Raw genomic sequence first — 23,904 nt, 5'->3', positions numbered from 1 at the left:
CGACGACGATGGTACGAAGGATGGATGGATAGACGAATGAATGGCGGTGTACACCGTGTATTGTTGTGCGTTAATGTAAAACAAACCGTTGCCCTGTTATTTGAGATGCGAATGCCGAACCTAGGTGAGAGGTTGACGAAGCAGATTCGGAGAGGCGTTGATTGTAATTAGGTTGACATGCGGTATACACAGAACTTTGACCTTAGGGAGATCACGATATGTAAACGAATATTCCTCAATGGAATCATGTAGATGCTGTATCATGATTAACTATTTTTACGACGACCGAATGTCTCACGTTGTATCGAAACAATGGTTATTTGTGTAAAAAATTACTTAAGCAATTTTAAATCATTATGGAAATATCTACCACTATACGTAAGTACATAGACGAATCATGATGGTTGAAGAATTATTTAGAGATTGAGTTGTTTTGAGGAGACTGGAGAGTGTGATGGAAAATTGAAGAAAATCTAAATTCAAGTTTTCAAATTCCAATCTTCATTTTCCCAATCAATTTTATTTATTTTAGCAACCCCTTCTTCAAGTTTCTCTCTCTAATTACATATGTCCCTATATTCTTATTCGTGAGATTTCAAAAATCGATCAATGAGACTCCAAAAACATAATTCTGTCTTATTGAGTAATTTTCGATTTTTTTATCAGTTATGAAAAATTTGGTGAGAAAAAAAGAAGTCAACTGTGTCAACACTGACTTCATTAAAAATTAGCTAAAAAAAACATATTATAGTTTTGACAAATGGGCCTTCTTTCGCTCAATTGAATTTTATCTCTAGACTTGATTTTAGATAACTGCAGAAGCGCAGATGTGAGCAAAAAATCATCTGAAAATATGTTTTTAAAAATCTCCAGAATAGATGTGTAAAGTTCCCGAAAATATTGAGTTTTTTTTTTCTTTTCGAACTACCCTATTGAAAATATTTCAGCAATTAGAAACTGCGTGATAATCGACAACCCTAAAAACAGACGATTTCGTAAATGATCAAAACGCTCGTAAAAATTTATGTGAAATGAACTTAAAGTTTTCCAAAATACAGTTAGTTGTTATTATAGATTCTTTATCTATCGTCGTTAAATTGTATATACTTCAACTCAACACAATGCAATACAGTACAATACGTACGAGTTGAAACTGAAATTAAATTAATTTTCGAACTGTTTTGAAATAAAAGAAGATGAGATGAGCTCGATTTTAATGGTATTATTATTATTTGTACTAAGTATTACGGTTTCAAAGAGACAGCACGAGTGAAAATACGGTTCATTTTAAAGGGTTTTCTGCCTTTTCTAAATTAACGTTCCACGCGTACCTCTACCTACCTACTACCTACTCTACACCTTTACGTTACTTCTCTGTACAGTAATATTATACGTAAGAAAATAAATTAAGTCATTTACAACACGTTTTCAAAAAAGATTAGTACGAGTAAAGGGAAAACAAAAATTCCAAATGCTTTTGAAACTGTTTTCTTCTTCTCTTTCAAGTTTTTGCGAAAGGCGAAAGTGTTGGTGTTGGGTTATTTGAAGATTTGTAGTTATTATTGTTTCGAAATTGCTTGAAAATTCATTTCGCTAAAAAAAGTATACTCGTATTAGGTTCGTATAGAATTGCAATGTGATTTTCAGAGAAATTGAGATGAATTATATTTCTGTAGTTGGGAATTTAATTGATATTGCGATGAAATTTTATGCTTTGCGTTGCTGTTTTTAGTTTGAAATTTTCTCCATGTGATGGGCGAAGATTCGATTGAAATATTTTACTTTGAAGTTATTGATGAAGCGTGTATTCTACATATTACTTTTATGAGAAATTTTATGGGTATTAAAAAAATATTGCTTGTCGGTTCAGGTTGAAAAAAGAATAGATATAAAAATGATTTTATAATTTTTTCAAAAATATTAAAATTCAATTTTTTTTGAATAACAATTTTTTACAACCAACTTTTAGCAATTGAAAAAGTTACTTTACGATTCCAAAGTTTCTCCTTTCAACAGTTCCAACCTACGTCAGGTCTGGATAAATTTTTCAAAATTTTGGTGTTCCCCAAGGCATAAGGCATGGATACGATTCCGGTGTTTATGGATCGATTTTTTTTGGGAGGGGGGGGGGGGTAATGAGAAATCCTAGAACTTACTTTTAAAAACTGAAACATGCATACAAATGAATAAAATTTTTGAACCAAAAAGTGGTCTTTTTCTAACACATATTATGAAATGATTTAAAGTACCTTGAAATGCGTTTTTTTAAATGAGATTTTTCGTGAAAAATTGTAGGTATGATTTTAAATTTGAAAAAGGAAATATCTAATGTTTGAATAAATTATTGCAAAAGGAACGAAAATCGACTTAATTTAATTCGTCTAATATTCAAATCTGGCGTCGAAAAAGATTTTCGATTGAAACCAGCCGTCCCAAAAGGGGGTCATTTCACGTCAATTTGACCAAGAAGTGGTCGGGGGGGGTCGGCGATTTTTTTGAAATTTTTCCTGTGGAAAGATCTTCCATAGGGATGACCAATGGCGCAAATCGCAGCCCTCTAGCCCTTTTTTCAAGGCTGCTAGGGGGTGTTAAAGTTTTCAGTGAACTTGAAATATCATCCATTTCAGCAGTGGATTACTCGATAACCGCGATACCTACCAAAATGGAACTTTTTCCAATAGTTAGGGGTATTGAAAGGCTTTCTGGTGATATCATAAAAATCAGTGTTGCCACTTTTTTTCGTACGAAAAATTAGCTGGAAAAGTTTCAAAACGTAGTTTTCATATCGTTCCGACTTTCAAAAATTCTGTAAAAATATATTGCGGACAACTTTTCATGCTGAACAACATATTAAAAAATTAGAATGGCGTTATTTCGTAAAATCGATTTTAAAAAATTTAAAGTTTGCGATAAAATGCGATTTTTTGATTTAAAACATGAAAAAAAGTTTTGATTGGTGAAGTTGACCCATTTGACCCCTATTTTTACGTATACGTTGAAAACGTTGAAAAAACGCTTTCACTCGATGAAATGAACTCACATCACAAAAAATCAAAATTCTGAGCGAATAATTGAAAAAATTAACGAATTTTAATTTTTTTGTTATGAGTGTAATTTTTATCAACTTTTTCATGAAATACGTCAGAAAGATGTTGAAATAAGACAACTGAATTACTGCTAAAAATGAAAAAACCAATGGGGGGGGGAGGGGATTAAAAATTTTTGGAAAGTAGTGATTTTTGGTCAACAAATTCCTGTAGACATCTTGCTGTATGCATTTTTTGAAATGTCAAAAGTAGTAACTTTTTTACGTTTTATAAACAGGGTGTCTAACAGATACTGCAGGTACTGCAAGTACTGTAAAAGTACTGCATTGAAATCCTCGGTACTGCAAAGTACTGCATTTTGCCTGAAAAGTACTGTATTTTTTCTCAGAATCATTGATTTAAAATTTTTTAAAAACCTCAAAATGAATTGATTGGTGAAAATTAAAAAAAAAAAAGTTCATTTTGTACCTCAAAAGATGGCAATACTTGTAAAACTTTTATCGACAAATTCCAACCGGTTTAAAAATATTTTTTTTCTTGGAAGAGGGTGGGGGGGGGTCGGTGTAAGCTGGATGAAAAAAAATAAAGTAATGCAAAAAGTACTGCAAACGTATGCATTTCTTCGGAGAAATTTTGTTAGACACCCTGATAAAAGAAATAATCATTTATCTACCTACGTCTAAAATTATAAATTTCTGAAAACTTCTGTCCTCGTTTCGCTCAAGCCGCTTTGTTTTTCTGTTTCCAAATCGGATTGAGAATCTATTATCCATATTTTTAAAATGTTCAACTCAAAAAAACACACCTGTCGCCTAAAAAACATTGTTGTTTTACTCCTCGAAACATGAATTTTCGCTAGCTTTTACCCTCGCTTTGCTCTAGCCTGGTTGCTTTTCTTTTTCAAGATCGGAATTTTTAAAAATCCGTCTTTCAAATTCTAAAAATTTGGAGTCAAAAAATATACCTAAACTCATTTTGAAAAAATCTCCCGAGGTACAAAACTTAAAAAGTTTTGCTCTCGTTTCGCTCGGGTCAATTTTTTTATCCTTACCAAAATAAAAAATTAATATAATGTTTGAACCTTGCAAAAATTCAGAAGAGAAAATAAAAATTTTCATAAGTCGTGATGGGAACCTCTTCCCTCCTTCCTATAAAGTCGTCCTTCGAATCGATTGCGACCTCTTTCAGGTCGTTCAGAAGTGTTGAAAACAATTTTCCAGGTAGCTCAAAAATTTGATTCTGAAATGTGGTAGACATTCTCTTTCAGTGAGTTTCTTAACTTATTCGAAGTTGACGAGTGGTAGAAAATACTTCGTGAATGTGAAAACATATCCGCCATTTTGTATGTAGGTACCATTGATCACATTTTAGAATCTTACTAGGTAGGTAGTTAGGTACGTTATTATTTGCCACATTTCTGAAAGATCATCGAACTTTTAATCTTAGGTTCAGGTAAAATTCCTGGACCTACGTCGTCGATGTCGTGAAAACCAAAAAAAAAAAAACACTTATGTATCATGGTATTATCATTGTTTGCCCTCCTTGCTCATCTCATACATACTCGTACAAAGCCATACAAACGTCATTTTGCCGACACACCATGTACTTAAAGTTATTATACCTACCTAACATTGAATAGTGTCATAATTAGCAACATCGTTATTGGACAGCGGAGTAGAAAGAAAAAAAAATTCAGCTTTAAAAAAAGTAAATAGTCCATCGCGAGTTTCGGGCTCGCATTTAGGACAAATACCTGGTACCTAGACCTAGGTATAGTACGTCATTATATCCGCGTATTCGCGTTAAACTCAGGCACGCGTGCAGGTTTTTGCATATTATTATTATTAAGTTATATATTATTCGATTCTATACTATACGTAAGTGTATAGTGTAGGTAAAACCATAACATAACAAATTACCGTCAATTATTATGCGGGTTTAAGGTCTGTAACGACGACATCGACTCACTCTGCAGCATTTATCAGAGTTTACGTTGGAATTATCATCATCGCATAGCTAATAGTATAGACAGCTATTTAATTTACAGTGATCTTCAACCACCCATCGTCCATCGCCCATTGCCCTCGTCGTCGTTGTCGCTTATGTATACTATAGAGTCACCTATACTATTATGCGTACATACCTACAAATATTTCGTACATACTCGTATTATTGGAAAATATTATAGTTTCGTAAGCATTATCGAGCTTATGAGTATGTATTGTATGTGTGGGACGTGATAATAAGAGTAAATACGCGTGCATTGCGTAATTTGCATATAGTACCTACGAGGATATACTATTTTTCTTCTAGTAATATTCATCGTAAAGCTATACAACACATTTGTGCGAATTACGAGACGTTCGCGGGGTATCTAGTACGACTTTCTACGTGTGTGTAGTGTACAGTGGAAACTGGAAAATGGTAAATTTTCAATCTATACATACTTATTCCACACGATAGGTTTCGTTAAACTCGGTGGGCGGCTTTATTTCGTAATCGGATTTGCAAAAAGAGAATCGCATCTTTCTCGGAAACGGATACGGATATAGGTAAATCTAAATCTATGTAGTATGTAATGTACATATACGCCAAGAGATTTTACATGGTGGATTTTAAACGTCAAAATTATTCAACGGAGATGCGACCGACCGACCGACGCGACGCGTGGAGGTAGTCTTATAAAATGTAGGTGGTATATCGGATGTCCCAGTTTAGATTAGTAATTTTGTTATAACGCCTTCGGCTGCAGGTTATTTTGCAGACTTCCTATCCGTTGAATGTAGAGATGTTGTGATCCTTCTGAGCGTTTTATTCCCAAAAATCATTAGTGACTGAACCTTTGGCTGGAACACTGTTTTTTTTTCGTTTTTTTTTTAGCGGAGTTATTTTAGAGTGTAAATGTCTCGAAATTTTTTATAATTTTAATTACGCAAGTTGCCATGGAAAATGCTTACTTATTGAAAATTTAACCAGGCGATTTCGATTGAATAAAATAATGAGTAAATTTCATTTCGTAAGGGTTTTCCTCAAAACTAATTTTTGTTTGACATTTTTCAAATATTTTTTCTTCAAGATTTGTTGAACTTCTGAAAACCAACCTTTAACCTTTATAAAAAAAAAAAAATAAAAAAAAAATGAATTGGACTCTTCTGATGGAAAATCTGAGAATCGACTTGGGTCATACTTGGGTCAAATTTTCACATAGGCATCTGCTGTCAGTACAACAGAGTTATTGAGAAAATTGTTTTCATTCTTGTTCAACTGATCCAAAATTTATCCAACTTTCGGCACAAAGCACAATCATTTTCTTAGCTTCATTCATTCTTCTGTTTTTTGTTTTTTTTTGTTTTTGGTTTAATATGTAGCGTGATTTGCTCAATTTTTGTCCAATCACAAAAAATCGAATTGAAAAATGAAATTTTTCATTTGTTTTTCATTTTTATCTTTTTATTGCTTTTCGATTCAGTTTTTTCAACAATCAATACTTAAGTATTGAATTTCCAAATTCCAAGTTGTGAGGATGATTTTTTTCATTTTCATTTTTTTTTTTTAGTTTTCACTTTTTAAGTTTTTAGCAGGCATGAAAAACCTTAAAATGAAACTTCAGCTTTTGGCTTTTAGCTTGAAATTTCAAAATTGAAACTTTTCAATTTAACAGCTTTCAGCTATATTTCATTAAGCTTTTAGCTTTAAACTTTTGGCTTTTAGCTTTTGACTTTAAACTTTTAGCTGATTACACCATCAATTTACAAAAAAAGGGAATTAAAAATTAAATCAGGTGCATTGATTTCATAATTAGGGATAGAGGAGAATATTCATTGTTAGAATTATTTTCTTTTTTTCATTTCATTTAATCGCATTTGTTTCTTCTGAATTTAGAGAATTCAATTCTGCAAAAAAGCCTTTGAAAAAGCCAAAAAAAATGAAACTTTTGTTGGCTTGGAAAAAATCTAACTTGCAAACTTTTAGCTTTTGGCTTAGTGCGAAAATCTGCTCGGCTTTCAGCTTTCGGCTTTAACCTTTCAGCTAGCTTTTCATCCCTGGTTTTTAGGTTCACTTTTAGATTTTTTGGTTTTTAGTCATCATTTTCATTTTGGATTCATTCATTTTTTTTGAAAATTATTTCATTTTTTCATTTGATTTGGTTTTTGTTTTTCTTCATTTCATTATTTTTCCGTATTTTAATCATATTTTTCTTTAATTTTTCAATTTTTTTTCTTTTGTTTTCGTTTTGGTCTATTCTCTCATTTATTATCACATCACTTAGTTACATTTTGGGGGGGGGGGGATTTTATTTTCTATATTTTTTTTATTTTTTCAATTTTATTTAATTTTTAATATTTTATTGTTGTCTTCATTTTTTACGTCACTTTCTTAATAACTTACCATCATATTTTCAATTTTTTCAAATTTTTATTCAATTTTCATTATTTTTCATATTTTATTTTTCAATTGTTTTGTATTTGAATTACACATACATAATAAATTTTCGTCAAATCGTAATTTTAATAATTTATTTATATTTTTGATACCCATCGTTTCAACACATTCCTAAACACTTTTTCATGCAGTTCGGTTAATTTGATTCTAATTTAATTGCTATAAGTGTCAATTTTACATGATTTCACTTGTTTGGCATTTTTACGTCATTTTAACAATTTTGAACCATTTTTCATGCATTTTTGGCACATTTCATTTAAATTTCATCACTCTTTCGAAGATTTCGATGCTTTTTTGAGTATTTTTACAACATTTCAACACTTATTCATGCATTTTTGGCAAATTTTATCGAATATTGGAAACTTTTAGTGATTTTTAATGCTTGTTGAGTGTATTTGCATCGTTCTAACACGTTCACTTAACTTTTTCGAGCATTTTTGGCTGATTTTGTTCATAATTTTATTATTTTTATCTATGTACTTTCAGTAATTTTTTGATGTTTTTTGAGCGTTTTTACACCATTTTAATGCTTTTTTATGCATTTTTGTAAATATGTAAATGCCAAATCATACGTATTTTAGACATTTTTAGCGAGATTTTGCATAAATTTCGAATTTCTCGTTTTCATTTTTGTTTTTGCTTAATTTTTCGTAAATTTTAATCATTTTGAATACTTTTCAATAGTTTTAATGTAATTTTATTTTCATTAGGATACTTTTGTAACAATTAATCAATTTTTAGTAATTTCTAAAAAACAATTTTGTTGAGATTTTCAACATTTTTTTCCAAATTTTTCTCAAACTTGGTGATTTTTCATTAATTTTTTTTGGTCATTTTTGATTGTTCTTGTGCAAGTTTTAACATAGCTTTTATGCAATGCAAACTAATTTTTGTAAAACTTCCTCAAACTTTGTGACTTTGTATTTTTTTTATCGTTACCTACTTTCAGTTATTTCTATACAGTTTTGTGGTTTTTTGACATTTTCCTGATTTTTATAGTTTTCTAAGTATGATTTTTTCCTGAAAATTTTCGCCAAATTTTGCTGAATTCAGTAAATTTATAGATTTTTTGATGTCTTTTGATGATTTTTATGTTGATATTGCAATTTTTGTAAAATTTCATTCCATTTTGATACTTGATCTATTTTTGGTCAATTGTTGAATATCTCAATGAGTAATTCATGCTGGATTTGGTTCAAAGTAGGAAACATTTACCAATTTTGAGTCATTTTTCAATTTTCAGCAAATGTAGGTTTTTCTTCATTTTGTTTAATTTTGCCAATTTTTAAACTTATTTTAAGTTGAATTTAAAAAAAAAAATGAATTATTTAAAATCACGCTGTTCAATATAATTGGAAAATCATTATTAAACACATTCAGTTTGTTTCATTTTGATCATTTTGTGCATTTTCACAAAACAATTTCCATGCAGGGAAATTCCTGTTATTGGTAACACTGGTTTAGAAACATCAGGACATCAATGTGTTTTAAATGAAGAGGAAGCGTAAACTTTCAATTCAGGGGAGTGAAGGGACATCTTAATGGGAGGGGGTGGATTGAAATTTTATCAGACCAAAGAAATGTTATAATTTATTGATTGAAAATTACGGTTATAATAATTTTTCTAATGATTTGCATTCAATAAAACTAATAAATTCTGGTTTTCTGGAGGAAACCCCAAATTGAATGGGAAATTTTTCCCCCTCCTTCCCTCCAAATGTGTTTGAAAACGTAAAAAAAACACATTCACAGCAGTTCCTGTTTTTTACCTGTACTTATTCGAATCAAAAAATACATAAACTCAATTTTAACGATTATCGAATTGAAATCAAACTTTTTTCAGTGCGTTAAATTGCTTTTTAATGGCTGATTGATTATTCAGCTTGAGTATAAAAATTATTGCAAATTACTGCGTTCCTCTTTATTGAGCGATACTTCAGTCAGAAGATTTTCCGTTATAGTTCGCAGTTTTCAAAAATAATAAAAGGACTAAAAAAAGTAAATTATGTAAAATTGAAAGATACTGGAAAAAATTGAAACCGTTCGTCTTGGAAAAGCGAACCAAAGTCCAAACTGGGACACCTGGTATATATGTATGTACTCGTAAACATATAAGGTACTTAGGTAGATGTGTTCATAGCGGTAAAATTATATCGAATTAGCGAGCCAGTCGGTCCGTCGACGACGACGATAGCGTTATAAAAATGCGGTCATAAAATATGAGAGGCATTTTATCGAAAAATGAAAAGAAAAAAAAATAACAAAAAAAATGAAATTTTTGTTTATTATATTCGACGACAATATCGACGCAGCCGCGTATGTGCGAAAGAGAGAGAGAGTGAGAAAGAAAGATACCAACGAGCAGGAATTATCATAACGACGAAAAATTCCTTTTTCCAGCTGCGTTACCGTGTTACAAATATAGCTTTGTGCGGCTACAACACTTTGGAAAGTTATAATATAAAATATAAAAATATAGTGGAAAAAATTACCCGTATATGAAAGAACCGCGAGACTAAAATTATTAACGAGGCGAAAGTTATTTGAAAATTTTCAAGAAAATTCTCCACTCGTCGTCGTCGTTGTCGTCGTCGTCGAACGTGTAGTAATAAAATGAAAATGCGGACGTTTTGGTGCGAAAAATTCTCCACTATATCGACAGCAGCATTTCATGAACACAAATTTAGCCATGCAGAAGAGAATTACTTACTCTGTGGGTTTCAAATGCTGCCTTATCGTCTAGAAGAAGAATTACTCGTATAATTTGAAATTTGTCGCTTTTTTTCTCCATTTATAGGCTTGAATGGGATTTTTAAAAGGGGTTTACTGCGACCGACCGGAGGAAGAAAAAGGTTGAAGTGGCCTTTTTTATTTCTTTGTCACTGATACGTCATGTTTAATGTCAAGAATCTTGATTGTTGCGTTGATTAGATTGTAGGTAGAGGAAAAAAGGGATGAAATCACTGAAATAGTGTATTAAAATTAATTTTAGGAATAAGGTGATTTTTTTAGAGTGAGGGGAAAGGGGGTACTTTAGTTCGGTATCGATTCGGTTTCAGTTCTGTTTCCTTGAAATCTCATTTCCCAGTTTCATTATCCATTATTTCGATTACCTATACGAATTATCACCTGCTCAAAGAGACAGGGACAGGTTCCAAAGGGAACAAAAATTCGTAATTTATTTCAATTTGCTTCTAATTGATCAGCAACTTCATCGTTATCATAATTCATCCTTTTCTCGACACCATTATGTCTCTCCTCTTTTACATAATCTTAAATCTGTAGCCATTGAAACGGTTGCATAATGTTTACGAATACGAGCATTCGTACGTACTCTTTATATTGAGAAATTCGCAAGAGGCTGGCAAAAGGCCACATTATGGCTCCAATAGCGACACGCTCGCTGGGAATTTTATCACAATTTAGTTTAAAATAAACCAAAGTTGATGGTTTCTTTTTGTAAAAAAAAGTTTTTTCGCAGAATTGCACGCTATTTTTCTACTTCTCGCTGAAAATATCGATGGACACGTAGTTTATTGGTTTGATTCGAAAAATTTTCTCATTTTTCTATAATTCCTCTAGGATACGATGATGATATTTTTGGAGTTTGTTCACCTCGTCGTCTGTTGCTTGTCACCAGAGAGAAGATAAAATCTCATCAAAAGTTGTAAATATTGGTTATTCGAGTATAATTTTCTGACAACTTTCCAAAAAAAAAAAAAACACGAAAAATGACAAAAAACCGAACACTGAACTCGAGTATGTTACGAAACTCGATTATGTGATTTGAAAAAGAGCCTTAAAACAGATGGGAGAAATATTCTTCTCGAAAGTACATATATACGTACAATACAATACATTCGAGTATATGAAAGAAGGCGCGATGGATAAGCCGAAAAGAGAAAGGTTACGTCATTGTGGACGCCTCATCATCATCATCATCATCATCATCGTCGTCGTGAAAGAAAGAAAGAAAGAAAGAAAGAAAGGTTGGGGTAAGGGGAGTCGAAAGGAATGAAAAAAACACCCATGGAGGCAGATAGAAAGAAGGCGTAAGCGTACTGGAAGCATCAGCATCGTCGATGTGAATGTGAGTTATAATTTGCACTCACCGCCATCTCTCTTTCGACTTTGTCGCATTCTTTGATACTACGAAATTAAAACGAAAAATAATATTGCGGTGGCGACGACGACGTCGACGGTGTGGTAAAAGAGAGACAAATTGCGCTTGGTATACTCGTACAATGCGTATGTATTAGGCAAAGAACAAAGCATATACGAGCATACGAGTACATAGGAGCAGAGCGAAGAAGTTTTGTATTCGTAATAGCATAACATTTCGGCTCGGTAATTACGCTCGACTATGACTCCGACTCGGTAGCTTTATGTACTTGTATGTACTTTTTTATTTCCTAATGTATACTAACGATGCGTTTCAATTTACAGGAATGGTATCGGTTATGTTGTATCGAAGATATCACTGGAACAAACCACAAACTCTGAGCGATAAATGTAGTAATGCAGACTCTACTGGCTATATCGACGATAGTACGTTAAAGGTGAGTGAATCTCGATTCGCTGAATCGTACCTACGGTTCTTACATTGCAAAGAAAAGTGTGAAACGTATATTTGACTTGAACGTCTTGAATGTGGGAGGTCCGGGCAATTTTCTGTTTCGATAAGAATCGAAATCGAAATCAGTTTTATTGCGATCAAACTAAAATTTGTCTCACCACGGTGACAAGTTTTGAAGCTATGGGAGTTGATCTTTTGATTTTTGACGATTTTTTGAAAAGAACTCAGAAGTAGGTGTATTGTTTTCTTACAAAACAGTGTGGAGGGGGGGGGAGAGGTATATCAATAACGACCTAGAAATTTCTTTGAAAATTTTAAGAGTGCTGATTATGTAATGTGAGGTATTGTTTTGGATATATTATCATCATTACCACCTAAACACGAGTTTCCTGATCTATTATTGTAAAATATTTATTTAAAAACACCCCTATCTATTTAAAAAAAAAATTTTAAATCAGGTAAATTAAAACGCTTTAGTTTTTTTTGACATTTTAGCAAAATGATGAGATCTATTCACAAAATTAAATTATATTTTATTTTTTCTATTTTTTTGCTTTTCATTTTTCAATGATGATGAAATTGGCCACTAAACATTTTTTTTCAATTTGAATATTTTTCAATTTTTTTTTCATTTTTTTATTAAACTTTCGTATTTTTTTTTCTCAATTCAGTCTATTTGATTACAATTGAACGCATAAATTTTCAAATTTGATTTTTTTTTGATTTTTTAAATTGTTCCTATTCTTTTTTAAAACAATTTTTTCCTGCTTATAAACCATGTATTTTTCAAATTTTTTCATTCGATCTTTTTTCTTCAATAATTAGGTTGAAAAACTGATTTTTTCCATAGTTGTGTCTTCTTAAGGAGAACTAAGTATTTGGTTCTAATTTTATGATTTTATTTTTCTTTTTTTTATATATATATTCAACTTTCTTATTTTCCATATTTTTCCCCTTTTCCATGATAATAATGTGTGCATTCGTTCAAATTTTATCAATTTTTACATTTCAAATTTTATTCTAAATTTTTTGTTTCTGGTTCAATTTTTCATTTTTTTTGTTTTTTTGACCAATTTTCTCTACTTTTTTTTGTTTTTTCCTGTTTTTTTTTAAACAATGTTGTTGAACATTTTTTTTCAATTTTTCAGTTTTTTGAAACTTTTTTCATTTTTTATAATGAAAAAAACTGGTTTTTCTGTTTTGTTTTTTTTTCAATTCAACTTTGGTATTTTCTATATTTTTTTTTTCTTCGTATCAATCAGTTTTCAGATTTGATTTTTTTTCGATTTTTTGACCAATTTTCTCTACTTTTTTTGTTTTTTCCTATTTTTTCCTGTTTTTTAAAACAATGTTGTTGGACACTTTTTTTTCAATTTTTTAGTTTTTTGAACGATTTTTTGAAACTTTTTTCATTTTTTCATTTTTTATAATAAAAAAAAAATATGATTCTTCTGTTTTTTTTTTTAAATTTAACACCTACGTATTTTCTATAGGTATTCTTCGTCTTTTTTTCGTACTATGTGCAAAATTTTTTTCGAGTTTTTTGTTTCTGATTATTCGTTTTTTTTGTTATTTGAACAATTTTTTTTCAAATTTTTTGTTGTTCTTTTTTAATTTTTATGTTTTTTTGAACAATTTTTTTCAATTTTTTTTCATTTGTTCCGTTTTTTTTTACTTTTTATGTTGAAAAAACTGGGTTTTCTATGGTTGTCTTGTGTATGACTATTTAATTCCAATTTTATAATTTTCCCCATTTTTTTGTTTTTCCATTCAATTTTCAAATTATTTTCTACATTATTTATTTCTCTTTTTTTTTCGTAAAAATGATAACTATGCATATTTATTCCAATTTCTTCAAGTCTTCCGCATCAAATTTTTTCTCGAATTTCTGTTTTTTTTTCATTTTTCGTTTTTTTGAACTTTTTTTATTGTTCTTTTTCAATTTTTTCGAACAATTTTCTTCAACTTCTTTTGTTTTTTTTTCAATACCTAATTTTCCTCTGTTTTTTAAAACTATTTTCTGAAACTTTCGTTATTTGTTCCGTTATTTTTTCATTTTTTATATTAAAAACCTGTTTTTTTTATTTGAAGAGTGATATTCCAAAACTCACTTTGTCCATTTTCACAACTTTTCAGGAGAGAGGAAAAACAGTTTCCCTTTAAACGGGTAAATTAGCTTTTTAGGCGAGTTTAGCACTTTATTTGGGTGGATTTATGATGTAGGAGTGTAGGTATACATTTCATCCACTAAATACTGCTGAAAAAAATTTCAATAAAAATGGACAAAGCGCGTTTTGGAACACTATTTTTTTTTTAAATTTTTAGTGAATTGGCTATTTAGGTGAGTTTAACACCTCATTTTGGTAGGTTGATGAATTGATGTAGGAATGTGAGTTAATACTTCATCTACCAGGTACCACTGAAAACCCAACTTTGATAAAAATGGACAAAGCGAGTTTTGGAATATCACTCTTCATTTGTTACAATGTGTTGGATTAAATTTTTTCCCAATTTTATAAAATTTGCTTAATGTTTTTATTTTTCAATTTAGCTGTTGTAGTTTCATTCTTTCCATTTTTTTTTTTTTGTAATATGTGATGTGTACTTATCAAATTTATATTTTTTTGAACAATTTTTTTTGTTTTCTTGAATTTTGTTTTTTTAACAAATCTTTCAAGTTCTAAGGTTCGATACAAAAAATAAGTCGATAGGAAAAGAAACTAAAAAATTGAACTTAAAATTTTTTTATGCTGGAAAAATTATTTTTCACTCTAAAAATCGTCAAGTGTATCGAAGCAAGCACGTTTAGAAATCGTTGTCGAATTTTTATTCTGATTCATTCAGTGAAAATTTTGTCACCAGGAATCTCGAAAATCAAATTTATACTAAAAGTATTTTGTGTAGAGCCTCGCATGTTTTCTCATGTGTGAAAATTTAATTTTTATGTTTTTTTTCTGGTTTTGTTTCGTTCTTGGTTGAATATACTCGTAAGTCCATTGTGTATTTTGTGGAGGCCATTTCGGAAAATTGTCAAATTTTTCTTTGTTTATTCATATCTTTCGTACTCGTTTCTGAGGAAACTCATTTGTAGGTTGCTACCTATCCATATTTTTTCGATTTCGATATACCTATCTGTATGTACTCGTACATTGCAACAATATCATTATTTTAAATTTTGACACTCCGCTCTCTGCTCCCTGCTCCATCTCTCTCTACATCCGGGTACATAAAATCGAAATTGTTGTTTTAATACACATACTTTAACCTGTTGACATTAAATTTCCGATTGGAGATTCGGGGTGTTTATTTCGTTCATCGAAACGTGTAGTACGTTAACGGTCGTATTTATGGTTCATTTGCATCAGTTTCATCTTCTCTCTCACTCGTGTTTCCCAACAAATGAATTAAGCAGCCTGCCTATACTACGATACAGAATGATTAAAATTTTTCGAGTATTGTATTTTCCTCCTCTGTCTCTGTCTCTCTGTCGTTTTATTTATTTTTTTTTCAGTAGGTTGCGAAAACATGAAATTACTCGCGTCATCGGACCAAAACCGATGAATTTTCAGAACCTTGATTCCCTTATCTGGTTGGTAGAATGTAAATTAACGAGTAACGACGCTCGGATGAGTCGTTTGTAAGTATCGGAATAAAAAAAAAACACCAGTACACGTGAAAGTTATTAATGCTACAATTACGGTGTTGTTAGTTGTTATGTCGGGTTGTGTGATGAGATGTTTAAGACGAGATTAATCTTGAGAACAGGAGTTGATTATTACATTGTATGGTCATATCGTCTCTCGATTACCATTTACCGATGTACTTAATTAGAAGAATGTACGGACGACTTTCTTTCGATGGTTTTATATACTTCGGTTGGTCTTGGTAGTACAAGTACAAGTACAAGTACGAGTATGTGACCGTAACAAAAAAGGGTATTAATTTTTGAACAATTCGTTCGATCCGATCGTAAGTATAGGTATATAGTAAATAAGTAATTATTTCAATTTCGTCGAATCGAATGATTATTTTTTATATTCGGTTTGGTTTACCTTCGTAGAGTTGAATATCTTCGATTAGTTTCACGCTATAGATGTATATTTTTTTACCTGCTCGGTGCTCGACGCTCGTACTGTGTATTTACTATTTATATGTAGGTATCGCGTAGTAAGTATTGTAATATTACGCAATGAATCAGGCCGGATTTTTTTATTTTTTTAAGGACGTTTGTTACGATAATGTTGTTACCATAAGGTGAATTCAATGATTATGATTTGAAGAAATCTGAATTGTCGGGTTTCTTTATCTTTCGTTGTGAAAATAGATTCTTAATTGGGTAATGAATTATTGGTTCATTTTTTTTTTTTTTTTTGAAAAAAATTGCACACAAAATAGTGATGATGATTATTATTTTCATAAATTGTTCAATTTACGAGAATTTTTTTTTTCGTAAAAAGAAGATCAAAAATATTTATTATTGGAAAATTATTGTGTCATTTCCATAATCAAGATAGGTTACTAGTTCAACATAGTCGATAGATTACTCATTTCCGAAGAAATTCACAAACGTTTCCAGTTTCTCTCGATGAATCATTTTCACCCACTCTAATCCAACAAGAAGATACGACCTAAAAAAAATTTAATACACTAAACATTACACTCGAAACACAAAAGCACTCCATTACATCATCGTATATACAGGTACTCGAGGCTCTTCAAGTCAAATAGGTATAGCTTTTTTAACGCGCAAACTGCAGGTTATATAGATAGATACTTCATTAGATATTGATGAAAAACGACGGTTTATCCATTTAATGGTTTTTTAGCTCGTGCATAAATCAATGAAATAAAGGCGTATCCTTTATTCTTGTAAATGTAAAACATCTAAGTTGATAGTAAAATTTTATTGTTTTCTTTTTATAGGAAAATTCAGAAGAAATGTACAGTCTGGATAACGACTCGTTCTTAAACAGTCTCGAAGCTATGACTATACAGAACTATTGGGCTGGCAGTATCAGACACACGAAGCTATAAATGTTTCCATCATTGTATTTATTATTTTGTACTTAAAAATTATGTAGAATGAGGAAGAAAAAATCTTCAATGTCCATAAATTAGGGTGAATAATAATTTTTCTCATAATGTTTAGTTCTTCACCTGTCTGTTTTTTCTTTTCGCTTTTTTTCTATTTTTATTTTTGTTGTCATTTTTTTGTTTGTTTTGTTGAGTATTTATTTATGTATAAATAATATTTTGGTTCAATGCAGTTTGATTCATGAAATAATGGTATTTCGAAACAAATCTTAACAATTATGAATTATTTGAAAGGTACTTTAAAGTAGCTTTTAATTAATAGAAATTCACAACGTTAAATTAATCCTCATGTTAAGATCTGTTTTAAAATACCTACACCTATTTTTTTTTTTTTAGTCCTGGCGACAGTTAGAATTTTGTGTATTTTGAAACCGTACGATGTATTATCGTACAGTTGTAGATTTTAATCGGTTGTGTAACAATTTTTTTTTTCTAATGTACTCTCTTGTTACCTGTTAACATGTAGCTTAATTCTCGACACAATAGTCGAATAATTATTGATTTAGTTACCAATTATTTATTGTAAATCATGTATTATGTGAAGGTAACTGCTGTAACGTAGTTCATATCATAATTAATTGTATTAACTTGTAAGGAAACCGAATAGTATTAAGGAATGTATCGCTGTGATATCGTATCCGTGTTCTTAATGCACGGTCGGTCGTCATCGTTGAAAAGCTATATTCGCGAGATGAATGATCTCAAAAATTAATTTTGATCATGGCTTATTCAGTATTTTTTTTCATTGTTCCTTTGACAAAAATGAGGGATTTTTACATGTACAGTTTATGTATTCACCAAAGCTTCTATCTAGTCCAAAGGATGAGTGTATTACATTGATTTTCAAACTTTGTGAATACTGTGTATGTATTTTTTTTTTTTTGCATGGTAGAATCACTCGTTATTCGTAAGATGTATTAACTTCTTTTTGTCTAACTCTACACATAATTTTTAAATTAATGTAAAACGTTATTCTAATAGTAATAAATATTTGTACGTGTATATTTTTTCAATTCGTCTGACGTTAAAATAAATATGATTCGTAATATTCCAGCTCTCTCGTGCGGTTTATGAATTGATCGAAGGAACAGGTAGGTATCGTAAACGAGATCTTTAGGAATGCTCAGGTAAATTATCTGGAAATCACACCTCGAGGATATTTTTCCGATGATTATAAAGATCGGAATTCAAGACTAGAGTTTACCTACTAGAGACTAGAGTTTTTTCTCAATTTTTTACATTTTTTTACCTTCTATGTGTACGGTTATAGTGAAGCAGAGCCGCGCAGAGCCAAGCAAAGTCACTAACGTTGAAACATGGATAAAAAGGTTGACGAGACCTTTCACCAACGCATAGCCACGCTTTCAAGAATGGCAATCGCTATTCTTTACAGCGCGGCTCTGCTAGGCTCGTCCTTCCACCTTTTTTCCATGTTTCTAGCTTGGTGACTTTGCTTGGCTCTGCTCGGCTCTGCTTCACTATAACCGTACACTTAGACACTAATTACTAATTCGAAGAGCGAGCACTCGAGCAACGAGAGCTATTTTATTTTACCTTGAAATTTAACCAGGGTAGACGATTCAACGACGTGAAGTTTCCCTTCGCCGGAATTTATTAGAATAGTAAAATTTTCAAGCTGTAGAAATGGCTATACTAATATTCTTATCGAAACAAAATTTGTGTTATCTGTAATCAGGTAAATTATGAAGTATTGGAAATGTTTCTAGAAAAGTGCAGTTAATTGAGGAAATCAAGTACTAAATATTGTGAAACGTTCGCATTCGCATCTCTCGTGTCCTTATATTCTTGAAAATCTGGTAAGTGTTTCGAGTGTTTCATGAAGTCAGAAAATGTTCAACTTTTAATAATCGTTGTTTGTCCATTTTACAGAAAATAAACTTATTACGAAGATGGTTCGAGCTTGGTACATGGACGATAGCACCGAAGATCAAAGGTTAGAACACCAGAAAAATCCACCGGAATTCATCGACTTGAATACACTGTACGAAATCAGCGGTGTAGAATACTTCAAAGTAAGATGAAATTAAAATAAGAATAAAATAAATGTGATGAATTATTTCTTATAATAATTTACATATATTATTCTGTATTAGGTTAATGAGAAAAATGTCGCCCAAGACGAACTGATAAATAAACTCAAGGCTGAAAGAGGTTACACGTACGAAGATGAACTCGTTTGCTCCAAAGAATGTCTTCCAAATTACGAAGAAAAGGTATTCACGATTTACATTGTGTTTCTGTATAATTCGAGTCACCGAGTGTAAATATGGTGTTTGTTTCGATTCTAAACAGTATGTTCAAATTTCGCAGCTGAAAATATTTTTCCAAGAGCATTTGCATACCGATGAAGAAATCAGATTAGTGCTCGAAGGTTCAGGATACTTTGATGTGAGAGATAAGAACGATAAATGGATCAGAGTTGAGGTTGTTCCTGGAGATTTGTTGATTGTCCCTGGAGGAATTTATCATCGATTTACTTTGGACATCAATGTAAATACATATTATTCTTTGATGTATCTAGTAGGATACTTCGATTTAGCGTATTTCGTTGTTTATGATATGTTTTTTCTTTCAGAATTTTATTAAAGCTAAGCGGTATTTTGTTGGTGAACCAGTCTGGACTCCGTATAATAGACCGGCCGAAGAAATGGATTCTAGAAAAGTTTACTTGGAAAAACTGAACAATAATCGCTTTACTGTCAAAGTATGAATGTAGAAGATTATTCGTAACTATTTATGGGTCCATTTAAAATCTTGTGATCGGAGACATTACGTATCAAATTTTTTATCATGTTTTGATTTTTTTTTCATGATTGTAATTAATGTTACCAATATCCATTTTTAATCGTAATCGTTACTATTTTGTATTTATAATTTTTTTCTCATCTTTATACCTGGATACTTGTAAGTATCTGCTTTTGTAGAATTATTGGCGAATGAAATCATCTGTACCTACTTGTGTTATAGTTTGATTTCAACTTGAATAATATTTTGTTGCGTTTCAAGATTTTCGAATCTTGTCTCATTGCTCGTGTTAATCATCAAAATTAGAACACTGTCAAATTCGAAAAATGGTAATTGTTTTTAAAAAAATTGTTTTTGATGTTTTACTGTCCAATTTTACTCAAAGTTACCTGATTGCAGTCAAATGAATAATTTCAGCGTTTGTTTTTTATGTGAAAGTGAGCTTCAACCCTCACGGAAAAAAAATAGTACTTTCTGAGTACCTAGTAGTTTTTTAACGGAGTAAAAAGTACTACTTTTTAACACCTTCATGGAGAAATATTAGTAGTTTTACATAAAAACTATTACTTTTCTCTAAAAACTAGTTCAAATTACTACTTCGCAAGTAGTAGTTGTGAAGTAGTAATTTCAACTAGTTTTTAGACAAAAGTAGTAGTTTTTACGTAAAACTACTAATATTTCTCCATGAAGGTGTTAAAAAGTAGTACTTTTTACTCCGTTAAAAAACTACTACTCAGAAAGTACTATTTTTTTTCTGTAAGGGAAGTTCAATATGGTGATTGTAAACTGTAATTTCAGCTCATATCCAGAGTTGGACCCACCTCCGCCCCTGAAGTCCCTTTGGATTTTAGCGCCGAAATTATATCAGATGTTCCAAAATATTAAATTTGATTCTTCCCTCGTTATGCAGCCTCATTTTTCAAATTACTCCATGATTAAAACATCTGATCTTAAATACGTCATTAGTGTCCAGAAATCACCTAGCATAAAACCGCATTCAAACGTAATAATACCTACTCGTAGCGTCAAAATCTTGATCAGCGACCTCAAATTAGTAAGTGCTCATTGATTTTGAAAAAAAAAATCATCACAAAACGTAGTCGTAAATTTGTAACGAATGAATTTTGGAGATGAACATTAACAATGAGTACGGTATACGCATGTTGGCTTTTAATTTAACTTTTGTACCCACGTGTCTGAAGCGCCTGTTGAGAGGAACTGGAATTAAGCATCCCTACCTAGAGTACCTACCTGCGAAATGACGTACCTCTTCCTACAGGATGGCGACGAATCTTACGAAATTTCATAATTGTACATTAATAACATAATTGTTATTGAAATTTATTCTACTGAAATTTCTTGTCATTATGCTACGTCTCGCGACAAAACAATTTGGAAATGTTCTAGTTAGAAATTTTCGAACTAGAAGCAGAGCAAAGTCTTTTCAACCTTCGTATCCAGTGGTATCAGTGGACAACACGTGTAAGTTACTTTACATACTTTACTAATTACTATCAATAGCAATACACACTAACAAAATATATAATTATGTACTATTTAATATTTCAGTAAAAGAAGGGAAAGAAATTGTCGCTGATATTAAGTCGGATCTGAAAAATATAAGGGATCAGCAACAGCGTCAAGCCGTCGTTATGGCAGAGATAGAAAAAGTATTGGTAATCACACAGAAGCCCTTTGATATAGCCATATGGGCAGAGGAAATGAAATCTGAAATTAATGAAATGAATTTGCACTCGTTGATTTTGTTCGCTATTGGATTGTTCTTTTTGGGTTCTCTTCTGTCAGACATATACATTAGGTAATGATACGTTATTACTTACTTGAAAAGTAACCATTCATCGCTTTCAATTGTCGTGTAATATTCATTTTAGGAAGAATAAATCGGGATCAAGAAAACATAAGGTCCATCAGTAAAATATCGATAGCCAAGCTGGTGTACTGTACGCAATTTATGACAGAAGATAGTTGAAGTATTCCATAAACAACATTTTATCAATTCATATTGTAATATTTGTAATGCATAAACTGAAACTCTTTGTTTGTACATAAATAGAAACCTCTACAAAAAACCATATTATTGTACAGCTAGTTCATACGATTTACTTGTTAGGGTCATAGAGTCCTGATAATTTTATAAATATATTCCATATTCTAAAGAGGAATGATGAATAGGTAAATAATATTATGCGTAGTGAGCATGATGTAAGAAACTATTTTAGTTGGATGAACTTTTTTTTCAACTTTCATATTTTGAATAAAATTATGCCATTTTATGTATTCCGCAAAATTCGTTCCAGATAAAATACTTGGTAAATTCAGCAGCGAAGAATCGAGAATAACAAAAATTAGAAGACCAAGTTACTATTCACTCACAAGTAGGTACTCTTCTCATCTCAAGGCACGAAATACCAGTGAAAGTTCGATCAAATCCTTCGATAAAAAATAATCCTTTCCTAAAAAATTTCGGTTTTTTTGCATCGTCAATGTAGTGGTCAATTTTATTGCATTACCTAGCTAATTGCTTACGTTTTCAATTAATAGATAGCGTTGAGGGTGCTTGAAATTTTGGACTCACGTTGAAAAAGTTGCCTAAATTGTATTTTTGTAGGCGTTTTTAAAAACTATTTTAATGAAAAATAGCGCAAAAAAGAAAAAAGCAATCAACGTAGGAAAAGTGATGAGTTCAGGCTACTTACAGTACATTCATATTATGTATTTGAGTAAAATCGCATAGATAACTCATGTCTAATGCAGTAATGTGTATTTGTTGAACTAAATTATAAAGTTTCTATGAACGACGAAAACGCGAATGGATTGAAAAAAAAAATCGACCTACCAAACTGGCTTGAAATCGTTACCTCTACCTCTCCTACCCTTTCACTTTATTCGATTGTTTTAAATTTGAATTGATTACAGAACTGATGACTGACATCAAAATCATTCAAAAATCAACGATCGAGAATTTTAAGGTGCGTTTATGATTGTCCGTAACTCTTACGGCCTGTTACAGAAAAGTAAAAAATTTTTTACTTTTCTGTAATTTTCTTTGTTCTTTTCTGTAAAACAAAAAGTTACGGTTACGGACAACGTGAACTACGCCATAAGAATTCTTGTATTTTACTTTTCCGTAACAGACCGTAACTTTTATTACGGTTAGTTACAGACAATCATGAACGCACCTTTAAATTGAGCCCAAACGTGATATTAATTATGATAATCATTCGCTTAATATATTGTATTTTATCAACTATTTTTCATGACAGAAAAAAGTGAAACTCCGATAAATTTTGAAACATTCAAACGTTACCGAAACTATTAACATTTTAAATGAAGGATTTTTTTGTCTTTTGTCGGGAGCCGATAACGTTTGAATCTTGTTCAAAAACAAATTTAGTATCATATTTTTTCTTCGAGGATAAGAATAAAACTCAGAAATATGTTGAGTAAAGTTCTATCATCGAGTTTTTGAATTAAAATGCTTCATCAGAGTCACTAAAGCAAAGCAACGTTAATATCTCGAAACACCCAAACATGTAACGTCATTTCATATTCTTCGTTTTTTCATGTAGATATGGAAACGGAAAAAGAACCATATTTTAGTAAGATTTGCTTTCAAAGTTCAAACAAAATTTTACAATTTTCGTCTTATTGAAATAATTTCTAGAAAATGAACGAATAACTAATTCAATATTTAAAAGTTTTATTTTATTAACAAATGAAAGACATTTAAAATTATGAAGGTTGATCCATAAATAATTTATATTTAAATCAATCAGTTACAATCTCTATTCTGTGACAATAAACAGCTATCAACTATTCATAGGTACTCATCTGCACGAGTAGGTAATATCGAAAGGTATCGTAAAGTAATACTCAAATCCAATATCAACTACTCGTATTTGGTAAAGTAAAGTTGAAAAGTGCACAATCTCTGTCGTTCAGGTAAAGTTCTACACA

The 23,904-nt window shown here is 31.0% G+C and overlaps 2 protein-coding genes across 3 annotated transcripts in view; both read left to right on the top strand.

Annotated features, from left to right (window-relative positions):
• LOC135844824 (type-2 histone deacetylase 1) overlaps window positions 1-18,977 on the top strand; it is a 49,949-nt gene extending 30,972 nt beyond the window's left edge. The window contains exons 4-5 of the mRNA XM_065363190.1: window positions 11,937-12,049; window positions 16,990-18,977. Of these exons, the coding sequence (XP_065219262.1) occupies window positions 11,937-12,049; window positions 16,990-17,100 (224 nt within the window). The 3' untranslated portion in view covers window positions 17,101-18,977. The remainder of the gene's footprint in view (window positions 1-11,936; window positions 12,050-16,989) is intronic.
• Adi1 (acireductone dioxygenase 1) lies at window positions 18,839-20,136 on the top strand. 2 transcript variants are annotated; one of them, XM_065363199.1, is made up of 5 exons: window positions 18,839-18,977; window positions 19,051-19,193; window positions 19,275-19,394; window positions 19,492-19,671; window positions 19,757-20,136. In XM_065363199.1, exons 2-5 carry the CDS (start codon window positions 19,071-19,073, stop codon window positions 19,889-19,891), a joined length of 558 nt encoding a protein of 185 aa, XP_065219271.1. In that variant the 5' UTR covers window positions 18,839-18,977; window positions 19,051-19,070; the 3' UTR covers window positions 19,892-20,136. The 2 variants fall into 2 exon arrangements, with proteins under 2 accessions (XP_065219271.1, XP_065219270.1); XM_065363198.1 differs by having other exon boundaries at window positions 19,474-19,671.
• Window positions 20,137-23,904: the final 3,768 nt, after the last annotated feature.

The sequence above is a fragment of the Planococcus citri genome, chromosome 4 (genome assembly GCF_950023065.1).
Source record: "Planococcus citri chromosome 4, ihPlaCitr1.1, whole genome shotgun sequence".
In the NCBI taxonomy this organism is placed as follows: domain Eukaryota; kingdom Metazoa; phylum Arthropoda; class Insecta; order Hemiptera; family Pseudococcidae; genus Planococcus; species Planococcus citri.
Note: the sequence above shows the minus strand (reverse complement) of the source record. Positions and strands in the feature narration are given on the sequence as shown.